This window comes from Branchiostoma belcheri, unplaced genomic scaffold (genome assembly GCF_001625305.1).
Source record: "Branchiostoma belcheri isolate BF01 breed outbred unplaced genomic scaffold, Haploidv18h27 scaffold5, whole genome shotgun sequence".
In the NCBI taxonomy this organism is placed as follows: domain Eukaryota; kingdom Metazoa; phylum Chordata; class Leptocardii; order Amphioxiformes; family Branchiostomatidae; genus Branchiostoma; species Branchiostoma belcheri.
Window position 1 is genome coordinate 371515 of NW_017804131.1, and position 16911 is coordinate 388425.

The following is a 16911-nucleotide window of genomic DNA, read 5'->3' on the forward strand; positions in this document are numbered from 1 at the left end:
AATTTCGTAGCCATTATATGCCATAACTCTCTAGTCATATAATGTAATTGGAAAATAAAACTCTGCAGCATACTTGAATCAGCCTCCCCGTGTGCTCTATGTGGCAGAGACCTTTCATTCTCGTATAGGACTGTTTAGGTAGCCGAAGCTGCAGGACTGATATCAATAAGGATTTTACCATGGTCAGTATCGACCATAGGAGGTCAAATAACGATGTGTTGTATTTCAACCTTCACCTTGTCTGTTAAGAGAAGGCTGTCATTGGGTGGAGAATATGATCAACTGATATAATCCATGCAAATGAGGCTTTTATTTACAAAATTAATGATTAAAATTGTATAATTCATTAACCGGATGAGTTAACATCATTTGACAAAGGTACTTACATGTATAAGTTAATATAACTCGTTTGTAAACCGTTGCAAAAGTCTTCTTGAGCCTCATTCATAAGAATAAAGAAATGAAAATTCGTTGATTTTATTATCTGATACTAGTGATAGAAAAATTGAAGCAACTTCATAAGCAGTTCGGTTGATTGATCTTGTATGTGCTCGATATTGAATAGATTTCTAATATGCTTGGTATATTGTATGATTTCTTCATTAACAGTCACTTTGCAAGGTCGAGGTTAACATTAGCTTATTGATCGCCCTCTTTGGTAATCAATCAAATCATGTGAATGTTCACAGGTAATTAGAATGGGATCTCTTTAGAGACTGAAGAACCTGACTTGTTTTAGGAGTTGTTTCTATACTAGTGAAGTACATTTAGTTTCCACAAGTTCCAGTATATTACATTTTATGTTTACCGGAGGATAACATTTTGCTTTTGCTCAGTTTCTTCCTCTTCTTCTCCAAACCGAAAAGGACAATGCCCTGAACCAGACGTCTCTCACGTCACTAGCGTTGGGTTACATCATGTTGCAATTTTATAGCAGAAGGGATTTAGACTGCTGTCTGACCATATACATATTATATATAGATATATATGAATGTGTTTGAATAAGAATTAACAGAGCAGACCATATGCAAATGTTACCTTTCTAGTTTTAGCAATCTTTAGATGTCGACGGTTATCAAATGGCAGGCATCCAAATACAGACTAAACTACATAACAACTACTGCCATATTGAAACATTTTGAAAAAAACACAAGGTTTTGCTATCTATTGCATTATTATAGCTTAGAAGGCAAAGTGTCAGCATCAGTACATGTGGTCATTGAGTGGCACATTTTAGTGCCATGGGCCACTAAATGTACACGTAAATCCTATCATTGTGAGGAGAGATGGTGTAGCTCATAAACTTCATACGGGTGATTGCTACGTTTATAGCCTTACTGTTAAAACGACATTAACAGTCAATCCATAATCAAATATAGTTTACAATTTATATTGAAGAAAACGTCGTATGTAATGAGTCTTTCCTTAGGAACTGCTTAAATGATTTACGACACAAAACGTGCCGGTTTGCCGCCCAAACAGATGGAACCGTGACTTTATCGCTAATAAGAAGCGGAGTATTCCTGCTTCCCGCCGTGAACTGTGCTAAATCCTATCTCATCCCCCACATTTGCTATAATCGAGTTCCTGTGATGTAGCCTTTGCACGCCATCGGGCCCCGCCGACGTGGGATTCTCCACTAGTTACACGCACATAAAATAGCGAGATCAGCCCTACCGGCAAGGTTACACACATCTGTGGATGCACAAAACAGTTCAACGTTGTGTAGGATACGTTATTTCATGCACATTATAAGGCCACAGCAAGTCATTTTTATGGATGACATCAGCGCGCGGATTTATTTTCGCCTGATTTTGAAAAAAATGAACTTTTGTTGCCCTCTGACAGTGGTTGGTTCAACATGCCGAAAATGGGCAAAATGGCATGCCTTACCATGCCGGAACGTGGATGACAGATAAATATAAAGAGAGGAGACAAGACAGGGCTCTGATTCATTGTTTTGACTTTTACTTTGATGCAGTGATGTATTTCATTCCTTTTAAATGTTCCCACTCAATCAAAACCATTTGCAAAATGATTAAAAACTTTTATTTTTTAAAGTTGTTTCAATGACAAATGGATGTTGTCACACACAGTGATAGTAGGCAGTAAACTTAGCACAAGTAGGTATAATTTCCTATTTAACCAGGTTTATGATGTCCAAATTTGAAAATGTAGTGATCTTGTTTTTTGGCCCGCCATGTTTTTTTTCGCCCGCTCGCATTAGATTTGGAGTCTGTGGAGGATGTCATCCATAAAATTTACCTGCTGTGGCCTAACGGTGGTATCGTGGGAGGGGGCATGAGGTCGTCAACGAATACCTTTATGTTTACAACTTTGATATCATTTTACCATTTCTATCTACCTATTATTCTCCCATAAGTTCTTGAACTGAAATATTCTTTAGAGAACATAATCATAGTTTACATGTAGCCTATTGGTACATATGACATGGAAAGAATCGTCTCTTATGAAATATGCAGAACCAATGCACCATGCAAACAGGTCATGATATTGGCGGCAGAATCCTGTCATGTGTCATCTCTAGAAATGATCTTTCTGTCCTTCTGAGACTCTTTCTGCGTTTCATTGTGGTTATTGCTTGCACATGTGCACCTAAATTGAATAAATTATAAACAAAACTAATGGGGAAGTAATCCTGTGATCATTGTAATCCCTTTTCTAAGATTAAACACTGAGACACATGGTTGTAATCTAATCTAATTCGAACGTTACAGGTGGGGGAAATAAGGGCTTCTGTGACGATGCACTCCTACGTAATCCTTAAGTTATAACGTTCAACCTACGCACACATCTGTCGTATGTTTCATAGATAGCATCCCCTAGGCGAATTATTATATGATTGCTGTCGAAGTGACAGTCAGATTTCGACGTGTGTCGCTTTGAAGGCATCTTTGAAATGTAGGGCGATTCAAAACGTGTCCAAACTGTCGCATAAGGAAGGGAGCCTGAGGTCACAGGGTCATGGAGATTACGGCCTGCAGCTCTGACTGCTGAAAGCACAGAATTACAGATCAGTCGGGCCGTCTCAAGTTATCTCTGTGGTGGTAAATCCTGCTTAGGGCTTATTTCTTATCTTCCTGTAGTTAAGCTATTTTATAAATATTCAAAGCTAATATCACCTATTGCTCTAACATCATTTTTTCGATATTCGTATATTGTTATTCTGACTGCCTTGATACAATTACAAATGTATCAAATACAATTACTGATCAATCTATTATTATCTTATTTACAGAGTTATTTACAGAGTTATTTACAAAATTATGCATGGATTCAGTTGTTTTTGTTTATCAAAATTTCAAAGAAGTAACTTCAATTTGCCTTTGAATAATTATAATCTTCAGTGCCTTTCCAGTGTTTCTCCTTGCACAGGACAATATAGACAAAATATTCTAATGCGCTTCCTTCCCTTCTTAAATGTTTATTAGAATTTTGATATAAAACAAATCTAACAGAAAATTGCAATGATTCGTCAACCTACAGAACGTGTACATTTCACTGATACCCTGTCCTCCCTCCTCTACGCCTCTCCCTATTTCTACCTTTCCCTAGTGTTACTGATGGTAAACATGGGTGCTCCTAACTCCGGCTGCACACATGCAATTTACATATCATATGGCCTTGAACCTACCCCTTCTGCCTGCCCATCTCTTTACCCCACTATTCATCACTCATGACACAAAACTGCACCCCCGTGTCCCTTCCTCGCATCAGTGCCTGTATCGATGACTCGTTGCTGTACGTTCCTAGGCTTACTCGTCATATCTCCGGAGTCAGACATTCATTTGGACTAGCACACGCCGTCGCGCAAAACCCATTTGATGAACGCGTGGCCCAAGAGCCTTGTATACCCAATAAGTTTTCAATCCTTCGTGATAAACAAAATCTCCGTGACTTTGATGTACAGATTTCTCCCGCGCCGATCCATGGTAATGAGTAGTATTACTACCCGATCTGGCGAGAAATACAGAGCGGATTAGGCTAGCCGTGTGCAGTAGGGAGGGCTGACGGGGTAACATTTATCATCAACTTTTCCGAACGATGTCCCGGGAATTTCCGTAATATGGGCATGCGCAAGGGCCTCTGGGATCCCCGTGCTTTGATCGTTCAGCTCACATCTGTTTTTTTTTTCATCTTCGACACCCGTTCGTAACATTGATTCTTTTCCTAGAACATGGGAAGAACACAAACACACACACAAACAAGCTCAAAGGTCGGAGATGTTTCTTTAAAAAGAGGACTGATTCTTATCACCAGCGGTACTGGAATCCTAGAAAAACTGCTTCCTTGTGTGTCTCTAAATTGTCCTTTGAAATTCTCTCAAAAACGCAGGAAATGCCGTTTCAAAAGATTCAATTTCATGGGAAGAACACACACACAAACAAGCTCAAAGCTCAGAGATATTGCTTTAAAAAGAGGACTGATTTTTATCACCAGCAGTACTGGAATCCTAGAAAAACTGCTTCCTTGTGTGTCTCTAAATTCAAAAACGCAGGAAATGCCGTTTCAGAAGATTCAATTTTCAAACCCTATAGCTATGAAATTCGTGCATACGGCGCTCGCTGGTCCCTCGGGCAGTAAGAAGACCCCTCCCCAAGCAAAATCCTGGCTGCGGGCATGTAGAATCATAGTTATTTTTAGCAAAATTCGCCTTTATACAGTGCAAGAAAAATATTCCGGTTAGGGTCCAAAACAGAGATGTGCCCCTTTCCAAGAAGACATGGCATCACACAGAAACTTTTTTACAGGCTGCCTTTAAAAATCACTGACGCTGGCGTGCTTTCAAAGGCCAACCCATTTGTTTTAATAGGGTGAGACCTCCATTTGTGAATGACGTGCTCTCCCCATCACTTCAGAATCTGAACCACGCAGACTGAAGATAACAAGGTCTCCCTTAGCCTTTTAACAGACCCACACGTCTCCTCTCTTTGTCTTTCAAGTACAGTCTGGGCCTTTGAAATACTGCTGTAGAAGGGGCACTAAAAAGGGTATCGTCACTAGTTTGATGCTTAATTGGGCGTTTTAATTGGAGTGCCGGAGGAGAGAAGTGTTTTGTCTCTTTCTTCTAACAGGAGCTGCGCTGCACGCGAAACAAGAGGGATGTACTGGCTTTAGAATGGTTATCCGTCATCGCTCTCCCTCTGTGTTGCACATACGGGTCTCACACAAGGTCTTCTCTATTTTCCGCATGGTTACTGCCTGTCATCCTTTATTCTAGCTCAGGCAATTACGTGAGATTGAGCGATAGGGACGAACGGGCTGGGCAGAGAAAACCGCAATCGTTTCAGCACCAGGGACGGCGCAAACAATAGACTGCATTGAAAGCGACCTTCCACGCGTCACTGACTGCACGAATCCATTGAAAGTTTTATGCAGTCGCTACCATAGGCCCGTGCCTGTCGGTCCTGGTGCCCGTATGTCTCTCTCCTTCTCCCGACGCTTGGGTGGAGCTACGTGGATGGTAAACGTGAGAGGCGTGGAGTGAAGAAACGCTTCGCTGCCGTACATGTCAGTCAGCCTTCCTGGTACAATGACAGATGGGGATGCAAATCGCCCGGGCAGGCTAGGGTGAGAGCGCGCCACAGTAGCCGTCCTGCAGGCCTGGTCTCTCCACACGGCCGAACTCGCTCCTCCAGGACGGTACTGTTGTGGACGGTGGCAACTTATTCCTCAAGATGGAATTCTCCGTGGTCCACGCAATCTGTGCTAGCTTAGTCTTCGTTACAGGTAAGACTTCCATTTCTGTATTTTGCATAGATTGCTCCATCCACAGTAAAGATAAGGTTGTAAAATAGTCATGGCAAGACAGTTTCCTCCCCCCAGTGAGTAGGGTACAATTTCTTTCAGTACCTGATACCATCGGTACTTTCAGCAGTGACATTTCTCGGTTGCCACCTGTGCGGCGCCACCTTTAGCATCGTATAATTCGATGTGACTTTCATGCCTGTATCTCCGGACATTATCGTTAACCAAGGGCATATTTTAGTATTAAGCCTATGATGAGACAAATAACTGTGCAGGGCCTGCGGTTGGTCAGGAATCCACGTCGCTAGGACCGTAACATGCAGTTTGGTTTATGTAGTATTAAGTTGGGATTACTTATTAAGCCGGTACAGGCATGATAAACTGTATCCTGTCTATATTCAACGGTACATATTTCATAACTGATTTTTTATCAAAGATTGCAAAGATTATCCGCTCAAAAGCTTTTTAAATTTTATTGGAAAAGTCTACGGCCCAGGGAGGACGACTAAAAATCGTTTAATGATCCATTCGCCCACATTTACATCGATACCTTGTTATTGTGTTTGCAGGACTAAAGGTAGTTTGCATTTCATCGGCATTTTTCTTGACACGGTAGGTTGATAATTCGATTTCACAGTGGTTGGCTGTGTTGGCCAAACACCCAGAACAATTTTCTCGGCATCGTCCATTTGCGTTCACATCAGTAATCGCTCCCCCAGCGATCAGATGACGTGCGATCAATGTTAGATATCGAGTACAAACGGGAGAAAAATAGTATCAACTATTAAACCTTGATGTTACCTAGCTAGAGAGAGTTATTATTAGTACTGTCAAGGTCTGAAACACGCCCTTTGCGGAATGAATAACCTTCCTCTGACGCCATTTGCATTCATAATGCCCCACTCTTTTTGAGAACGAGCCAAATGAGGGTCTCCTCATCACCTTGTGCTATCTTTACGTTTGACTGACCGTTTGACTTCCATATTGACACGGAAAATATGTTTCTTGTAACGATGATGAAATACTGTACATGGCTATGAGAGACTTTTGTCGCAAAAACAATGTTATTTTAACTTAAAATAGGACGTGTGTTCATGGATATTCGTGTGATTTTTTCCGCACACTACTTTGCGGAAACAAATTGACCCTATCTCATACAGGGCATGGAATCATTTCGATGTCATTTGGAGATAAATTGGGTTACAGGGAAGCACTCCTCTTGGGAACGTAATCTGAAAGACCGGCAGTTTTGGCAAAGTGACACAATCAGGGATCCGGAAACGCTAGCCCCCCTCAGGAAAATTGTCCAAGAATCGCATCGCAGTAACACATCCGAGCCCACATTGAAGATTTGATTTATTTAAATCGCAACAGTACAATACACGCGGAACAGAGGCAGCTGTTGCTGGTGTTGTGTCCCGCACATAGAAACAAATACTGGGCAGACAAGACGCATTTTCACCTGAGTATGGTAGGGAAAGTCGTGTAAAGTGCCTTTCCCAAGAGCACAAGATCGGTGGCATGTCAGGACTCGAACCCGAGACCTCTTGATTCCGAGTCTCGCACGCTGCCGTTGCGCCACACGACCCCACTGAAGATGTCAGTTCAATCATTGAAAACATATCATTGCCTCTCTGTGTGTCTCACTCCACATTCACAAATTTTTCTACACCGTGCCCCTTTAGGGTAATGTATAGAAGAACGTATCAAGGCTGGGCATGATTTGGTCAACCCAAGCTCGTTCTTTGTATTTCTCAGTAGACGGCAAACTTGGAGTGTAATTCATCAAGACCAAAACGGTTTTATGCTAGGCACTCAACCCTTCACTTGATTGGCGTTTGGTCTGAGATAACAACCGTTTCGTTGCATGTGTTATGCCACCCAAAGCTCCCAGAGGAAACAAGAAATCTGTCTTGAAGGGGGGGATAGCTGATTGGACATGAAAACCAGGGATTCTGTGCGGCGAATGTTGCCCGAGGTTGGTGATTACCTCCGTTTCTGCCTGACGAGTTGCTGCGTTGCAAAGCCGCGTGGCCGGCCGGACGGCTTGCGTCTGCATTTCTCGTAATTCAGTGATATTAAACTTTTACGTAAGAGACGTCAGGTATGGATCTATCAGCGTGGACGGTGGATGCCGGCCTGTGGAGATTATAGCGCCGTTCCTTTCACTGTAACGATGATATACCCACGGCTATTCACTAAAATGCCTTCTGTCTGACGTCTAGCCGTCTCGTAGATGACATGTTTGACAATAACACTAAAGGCCTATCACTGGGAGACCGTTTTTCTTGACGGACTGTTGCTCCTGCAGTCCTCCGGGCAGCTCTTCCCTGCCCGGTCGAAGTCATTCATTTTGCGCCGTTCACTCACGTAGGTCATCGCTCACTCCGGAACGCATCAATCACCCTGTCTCCTCTAATAAAGACGTCCCTTCATCTCTTTGCAACGCTAACTTCTTTATGAATGTTATCCTCTGTTCACGTGCCTCATCGCTGCTCCACTTGAGTGAACGCTACGAAGAATAACAAGCACCTCGGCAAGTCTAGAGAGACGATGTACGGTTCGATTTATGCCTCCCTATGCCTCCCCTAGTAGGAGAGGTGCTTTGTATCTTCCCTATAAAGTTTACATCTCGTTATCTGGAGGAATATAAATATGACGTACGCTTTATGACATCCACTTTACAAGCCTCCAGGCGTCATTTCATCCACAGAGGCTTTACCTGCCACTCTTTCTCATCTGATTGCCTCCGTGTACCAGTACGGTTCCTGATCCATCTTACCTAAGGTGGGCCTTTCTTATTAGAGGTTCGACCACTTCATAGGGCCAGGGAGGGGTACGCTTTGCCGTCTACGCCGACACAGGTGTATCGTAAAGATAAAAGCTATGTCATAAGTGTCATAATGGAAAAACAACTGCCAATAAGAGTGTAATTCGGAGCAAAAGGAATCGTGATTTCACTGTGTGTTTCTATTTTAAGGCAGTGAATAGCGCCAGACAACGCTATCAATGATGCACTTATCTATGTTGTTTACATTCATTTCCTTATAGATTTACAATATGGATACCGATATGAATGACCCGGTTTAGTCCATGCCAATTTTATAGATGATTCTTTAAATTATTGAATGCGTTATTGATTAGGGGTATTCTGTTACACTGAATCACGGCTTAGAAATCTTGTTTTACTACCTATAGGAGAACTTTCCGTGACCTCCCCTGTAAATCATGAAAAATGGTCTGGTCTAAGGGGGAAAATGAATGAAACATAAGAGAAATAATGGAAACAAATCTGAAATGTGAGCAGCCCAAGGATGGAGAAAAGTAAGACATAAAGTTATAAGCTGTCGTGAGCGACGTCTTTATCTCCGTGGCCTTTGGGAAAAATCACCATTTTACGCCTCGGATTCCTTCATTCGTCATGCCCTGCATTCGTCACACTTATCAAGGAGATGTAACAAATCCATACAGCTCCAGGCCTGAACCCATGATCGTAAAATTGATTGAAATGCGCACAGTCCCCCTAGATTGATGGGTCCTATTCAGGCAGGTTATCTAATGCGACCAAGTCCCCAAAATTGGAGGTAGCAATTACAGCTCAACCCTCCAGGCGCCTATTGATGATATATTCATCATGAATTAGGCAGGGAACAATGGTTTTACCTCGCTCTTCGATAGTCTTGCGTTAAGCAGGTAGTTTCCGTTGAAAGCACGACGTCGCCGTTTCGTGATTACTGTACTCCCTCCGGGTGCTGATTTAGCGAGGTAATCATCGGACAAGTCGGCATAACAAGCCACAAATGACCACCCAGTGCGGCAAGGGCTGCCGTTGATGTTGTTATTTATAGACGTCGACCTTCTTGACTTTGGCCGTTAACGACTCAACTAAATGAAAATGACACAGCGCAGATTACAAAAGTGGCCAGTTGTCTACACTTAAAACGCAGCGTAGGCGCATAATGTGGGGTAACTTTTGAAAGTTTTGAACAACTGTAATTGAAAATACTCCCCAGACGATCTTTTGAACGACAATCATTAGCACTCGTTGAGATGTTCCAATGAATACGTATACCGTAATTACAAGAATACGATTCTAAGATGCTTCATACTACACTTAGAAAGCAGCGTGGGTGCATAGTGCCTGGCAATTGTGAAGTGCCTGGCAAGTTTTGAAAACTGCAACTGAAAATCCCCCCCCCCCAAGCTATCTTTTAAATGACAATGATTACCTTCCGTTGAGATGGTCCAAGGACTACCATGACATGCGATTCGAAAATACTACCTCAATTATGAAATAGGATCCTGGCTTTTTAGAGCATCTAGTTTGTAACTTTCCGATCCAGTGGAAGAAAAAATTGCAGCCATGATCGATGATGATAATTCTAGGTAGAATGCCGTCATAATCTATTCGTTTTGCCTTCTTCGGCTTATCACCCGTGTAAAATATAGGGCGTGTCTAATCATTAGCATTAAGAAATGCCAACTTAATGCTCAGTCACGCCCAATTACGATGAAGAATGTGCCTGGTACATGCCTACGCCACGTCCATTTTGGAAGACCTAATAGCCAAAATTGCACCGTTTGTATGGGGAATAACAAAACCTTTGTAGAGAATGACAATGAGGAATGTTAATACTAAACTCACTGTACCATTCTCAGGACAGGTCTTTTCATTAAAAGTTGATCGTTTTGTGTTGATTTTTATCATGCTGTAGAAGATTCTAACAACATTCTACTAGTTGCACACAGCCCATGTATGTATGCATACGTGTGTGTGTGTATCCAATTCAACGGTGTCGCCGGAAATGATACCAGGACAATTAATCAAAGTGCGCATTTTCAGCACCTTCTGACCTACTAGTATATATTGACAAGTGCACAATTCCTTTTTGTGGTTATCAAGCAGTGTATAAAATCATCTTTTTTTCTAGAATTAAGCAAACGACATTTTACTATCTTAAAAACCTTGGCGAACACTTTTCATGACATTCTGAAGCATAACCGTTACACCGCCATAACCCTTCGCCGAAACGTATCGTTGATTCTACAGCACAGCGGAGACAGTCTTAATATGTCGACCAGCCCGTCACACCCAACTTTTCGACTTCACCATTTCTGTTGCTTGAAACTCCCGTAAATAATTTCATCTGGTTGGTGAATTATTGAATAGCAAAGTTCTTTTTTCATAGCGACTTGTTTTAACAAGAGCAGACGTTTCGATGACCGTCTGTCATCTTCATCTGGGCAGGTTTTTTTTTAGCAATATGTAAGTGACAGTACGTTACATTTGGTAATGCATTAGCTAGTATTGTTGATTGACAATATACATTTTATATATACTTTACATTATCTCACGTTTCTGTAATAATAAACTATGCATGTCACAGATTTTACAGTACATTTGGGACAACATTGTTAGCAGTAACACCTAACTTCATGGTACAGTAAACCAACCATGATTTCCCTGATGAAGATGACTGACGGTCGTCGAAACGTCGGTTCTTGGTAAAATAAGTGGTTGTGAATAAAGAACTTTGCTATTCCTTGCTTGCAATTGTTATGCTGTTGCCTTTCCGGTTAGAATATTTCGGTATTCCGTAGATGTCGTGAAGAAACAATATCTCGAAGGCCTCTCGTTGTGGGCTGTAAAGCATGCGGGACCCCTGACCTGAAACGAGCGGCTGCAATGATAGCATCAGCACGACGGTTAGGGCAGCCTGTGCGACTGGCCCAATAGATATTACAGCACGATTCGCTGAACACAGCTCCAACATCAATGCCCACTAATATGAAAACCGTTATTTGTTACTTGGATCCTCTGTTCAAGGACTTGAAAAGTTTTCCATTACGAATCCTTCTGGGGTGGTAAGGGGTTTCTAAACACGTAGTACAATTTATCAGTGCTTCGTGTTTATCAAAACCATGTTTTTTGCGTTCACATGGCTGGACAAAATGATGACAAAGCATGTGCACTTCATGGCAAGAAAAACTAGGCTTTACAGACCATTTGCTTTCGCGAAAGTGGCCGTCTTTGAAGCTATTTTTCGTCACCTTACGGTTGCATCCCACAGTGAAACATCGTTACCTGTATTCTCATGGGACATAAACCTGAAATGAAATCATCTCACATCCAACAAGAAAACCATCTTTGACGACCTTGCTAGATCTCGGTACCTGGGGCAAGAAGAAAAAAACGACCGGCCAGATTGAAGATAACGACGGCCAACATTCCATCTTTAACGAGAACCGATAGATCTTTTTTTGCAATGGCAATCCTGTGGCGTTTCTCTGTTCGTGCGCTTGATTTGACAGAGATAGATTTCTCGCCGTGCTAGCCCTGAGTCGTGTTACCAGTCAGGACAGATATCGATTTATTCTACTCAAACTTTTAGACTTTGTTTCTCTCTCCACCTACTCCGAACAATAACTTTTTACACAGACAGTTCGTCCCCCCACTCGCCTGGATATTACTGCCCCAGTATTGTATCGTGCGTATGCAGCTGGCTTGAACGGAAAATGAACTGTACAGTTCCTAGAATAAAACCACCCAATAAAAGACAATCCACCCTCTACAGTTATTAGAAAACAATCGTGATGCGTGATTTTATTCCATGTAGTAAAACCTCTTAATAAACCGTTCGGATCAAATGCGTGTCCCACTTTAACAACGAGCCATTATTTTACCATATATAAAGTGTTTTACCGTATGTTATATTTATCAGGGATATGTACAGTTAACAAACTACTTGGGAGCACCATAAAAAAGCTGCAGTGGCCTGTAATGGTACCATTTTTCTTGATAACGCATGTGCTTGAGAGCCGTCTTTGTCATTAAACGTTCCCGAACGGCCCAAGTCGTTAGTGGGAAAGGTTTTTCTGCTGCCTTCTCAGATATTGAATTGCATACCGTAGGCGGTTCGCCTGACACAACGGATACCTTATCCTGTAACTCTAACACACTTTTCCTACGTACATGTACAGTTGTTGTTGGTCTTAACAAATATTTGTAACAGTTGAAGTTGGTCATGTATACCAGACAAACTACTTGGGAATAATTAAAAAAACGTACTTACTTATACTTGTAATTCTTAATCGTTGTGGTGAAGCCAGTATTAAGTGCAATATTGTATTTTCTGTATTTTCTTAATGTTTCTGTATTTTAACTTTATAATATACAATAGTGTATAATCTTGGTTTTTTTTAAAGAAATGTACATTGCTTCGCAATTCGGGGACTTGTAGTTTATTGCAAATGATCAATAAATAACTCTTGAGCCTTGAGTTGTTGTTGTTACTTCAACGACTATTCAGAAAGCTTTAAATTAACCACGTCAATCTTACACCCAGGCATTACTTCTCGAAATATGGTAGCCAAGTAGAACTTTGTGAACCTGTTCGCAGTCCCCAGGTTATTCTCAATACATGAAACTTTTACCACGTCATTATACACAGCTATTAGTAACATTTTGACCCAACAGTTCAGCTGAAGGCACGTACGCTTTTACAGCGTTATCTGCAGAACGATTCTATCCATATTTAATTTTTATCTTTGCCCTACGGATGTAAGATTTCTGCTTCAATTTCCCCGAGACCCTGCGATAGGAAATGTAATTTTCTCCTGATGAAATTCAAAACTTTTGCGTTCAATGTAGGAATGGATGTCAAAGGGAATGATTTAGTACTCATAAGTGATAAAAGATGTACAACGGCAACAAGGGAAATTTATTTCTTACTGCAAAGGGATATTGAGGAAAACCAAAGCCTATTAATAGCATTAAAGTAAAAAGCAATTCGATCCCACTCATGTCCCACTGTGATCTTCACAGAAACGGAATTAATCATCGTAGAAAAGGAAAAGATTAGTGAAAAATTGCAGATGGAGTGTGGTGGTAGGTTCGTGATTAAAAACATTTTAGAAGTATCAAAATGGTAAATGCAAGCATACACCCGGGCCCTATCCAATAACTTTATACTTAATGATCAGACGCTAGACGCCACCCTTTGTACATAAAACATCCCAGCAGGGCATGCATGTAGTATCCCACGTGGGAATTTCTGGAAAGAACAAACGCCTCAATACCTCTTGAAGCCTTCAGCTTAGAACGCCCAATGCCTACTGCTCGAGTAGGCCAACTAAAGAGGAATAGCTTGTTTTGTCTCAAAATCTAATACATTCTTGTTCGGTTCATCTTAAAACTATACACCCGGGTTATGTGTACAATATCACCCTGTTAATAGCTGTGAAGTATGAATCTTGTGAACCAGCACACAATGGGCTAATTCCCCTGAACTACCGTTCTGCAATACAGGCGCAGGTGCTCTTATAGATAACGAGGCTCTCTAATTGGCACTCTCCAATTCAGAGAATGCCGGTTTCCGCTTGGGCGACTTGCGACCTTTCTTCACGCCTGAGGTGTAATCTAACGAAGACTGGCGAGCGTTCGCCGGTAATTTCCAAGCAGCTCATTCAGCCCCGTCGATCCCCTAAGGAACAATTACGGTAGCTGCCGTGCATACATAATAAGGTACAAACAAAACTACATAAACTATGTCTACCTGATGAAGGTAGAAAAAATGTCAAAATTTTATGATTTTTTTAACGGCTCTCAGGGGCAACTATGCAGATGTTGTCACATCGGAGCACCAAATCCGCCGCACAAATTAGCCTAATTAGGGCACAACGTCGGGCCACGGTGAGTATCGAACCCGGGACCTATCGGTTCCGAGTCCAACGCTCTAACCGTTGCGCCACCGACGCCACTAGAAATAACAAGAATTGTCCAAAAACTGAAAATAATTCTTTCATCAATTTTGATTTGTATCCACATTACTTTTTGTTGCTTTTCCTTAAAAGTGTGTGGCACAATTGACACGAACGTCGATGTATAGGCAGTGTTAGATAAAAGAAATACCCGAGGAAAGTTTAATTTGATTAATGGCACTAGTAAAAAAAAAAACTTGAAGAACCTATCTCTTTGGGTCAGTGTAAATGTGACAATGTACGCCTAAGTGTATCCGATCTAATTCACATTGGATACGTATTATGTAGACCTGGGGGTCGTTAAGCGTAGCGCTAATATCTACACCATCAGGCGTCTCCAGTGATGACAGTTAGTATCCTGTTGCTTTACGAATTCCCATCTTTCCTGATCTTCTTTCGTTTAAGGTAAATGGAAAATCCCTGCACATAAGTTTGCTTCAAAAGTATAACAGCTTAAGTTGAATAAAAGTTAAAATTGTTCTTTCATGTGCCGGCTTATCGGATACGTCGCTAAGTACTGCCAAATTCACAATACCAGCAATTCCTGTGGTTAAGTAGCATTTTGATTTTTGGCCGGATTTTTTTTATTCGCCCGCGCTCACTAGTTTGAGGATCTTCAGAGGATGTCATCCATAAAATTAAGTCGGTGTGGCCTAATGCAAACAGGACTTCAGCAAAGTTCAGATGTTCTCGATGTTCTGGTTGCAATTATCACATGGGGATTACGATCACTGAAAGTGAACCGTTTCTTTCTAAGTAATAATTAGTCCCAAGGCAACATTTTCGGGGAAGTCTTGTGCAGCCCACCCACCCACGCACACACATGGAAATCTAAAAACATATCTACCAACAAAGTTTTGCGGGTTCAATGTATTTCTATGACATCAAGGGAAAAGTGGCTTCTCTATACATGGAATCCTCCAAGCCTATACCTCGCTCGTACGTACAATAGGCCCTATCAATTTAATGAATTTCCCTTTGGGTCGATTACTGCTTGTTGGAGCAGTGAAGGGTATTGTTCTGTATGCACCATGGAACGTTATCTTCACATAAAAGACTTCGATGAAAGATCAGCCATATGTAAGCTTAGAGTTAGCGCACATACATTAGTAATACAAAAGGGTAGATACAAACAATTATCTGTTAAGGATAGAATATGTAAATATTGTACAAAAAAATGCAGTGGAGGATAAAATGCACTTTATTTGTCACTGCCCTCATTATAGCACCGAAAGAGATAGTTTATTTGAAATGGTCACCAAAATGTTCCCTAGCTTTATTCCCAGCCTACAAAAAACTGAATTTCTATTAACACCTCCCATTTTAAAAAACTCGCAAAATGTCGGACATTTCATACTCCACTGCGCACAGAAAAGAAATCAAACCCGACAATAACATATCAAAAGTAGCACCAGTAGTATCATTCATTATCATTGTTACTGTTTATTATTTTATCATGTTCTTGCAATTAATCTTCGGGCATGGATTTTCTATAAATTTTCATTCATTTTCAAAGGGAAAACAATAACTTTTATTTTACTTTTCAGGACCAGTAGAGGCGAATTCTCAGTCGTCCATCGGGCTGACCATCCCAAAGACAGTGTCCACCATCGTGAGCGACCCTGCAACTCTACCTGCCACCTTCAGAACTGGCCACCGTCTTCTGTCCATCGTCTGGTACAAACTAGACTCAACGGACAAGTCCAAAAGGACGCTGGTCTACTCCTACTACCCGGCGGCCGGTACCAGGGAGGCGCACGGTGACTTCAACGGCAGAGCCAGTCTAGCAGGCAAGGCCTCCCTCCGGATCGACAGGACAACCGAAAAGGATGACGGGACATACGTGCTCGCCATCATGGTGGAAGGAGTTGGGAACGAGGAGGGCTTCGTTAAGCTTTCCATCCTGGGTACGTGAAGCTATATACAGATATGTACGATAGGTATAACGTTGAAACTTTGTTCCAACAAAAAAGTCACTCACCATAAATATTCGGTAAAATAAATTGAGAGTCAGCGAATGCATCATACATCTGACAAAGTTTGAGATCGACCATTTATGGTGGTAAATGTGTAGGGTTACCAGCCGGAGCTTCTATTGCGTGCGATCTACGTTTCATCAGAAAATACCCCCCCCCCCACCACACACACAAAAAGACACGACCGATCCGGGAACGCCTGAAAAGGAGGCTAAGATTGAACTCTATAACGTTGGATTCTACCAACACAGATGAGCTTTCATTCCAAGATATGTATGATGTATGATCCCTATTACCTTGTTATCAACTTGATTACAGTAAGATGGAATTAGGAATAATTGTCCCTGAAACTGAACCCCACACAATAATTACACAATCAGGGGGAGGTTTGGGAACACTTTTCATC

At 41.6% G+C, this 16911-nt stretch overlaps 1 protein-coding gene across 1 annotated transcript in view; it reads left to right on the forward strand.

Annotated features, from left to right (window-relative positions):
- The first annotated feature begins 5379 nt into the window (after positions 1-5379).
- The window catches only part of LOC109479932 (hemicentin-1-like), a 30343-nt gene continuing 18811 nt past the window's right edge, over positions 5380-16911 (forward strand). The window contains exons 1-2 of the mRNA XM_019782004.1: positions 5380-5751; positions 16077-16436. Coding sequence (XP_019637563.1) covers positions 5700-5751; positions 16077-16436 — 412 coding nt within the window. The 5' untranslated portion in view covers positions 5380-5699. The remainder of the gene's footprint in view (positions 5752-16076; positions 16437-16911) is intronic.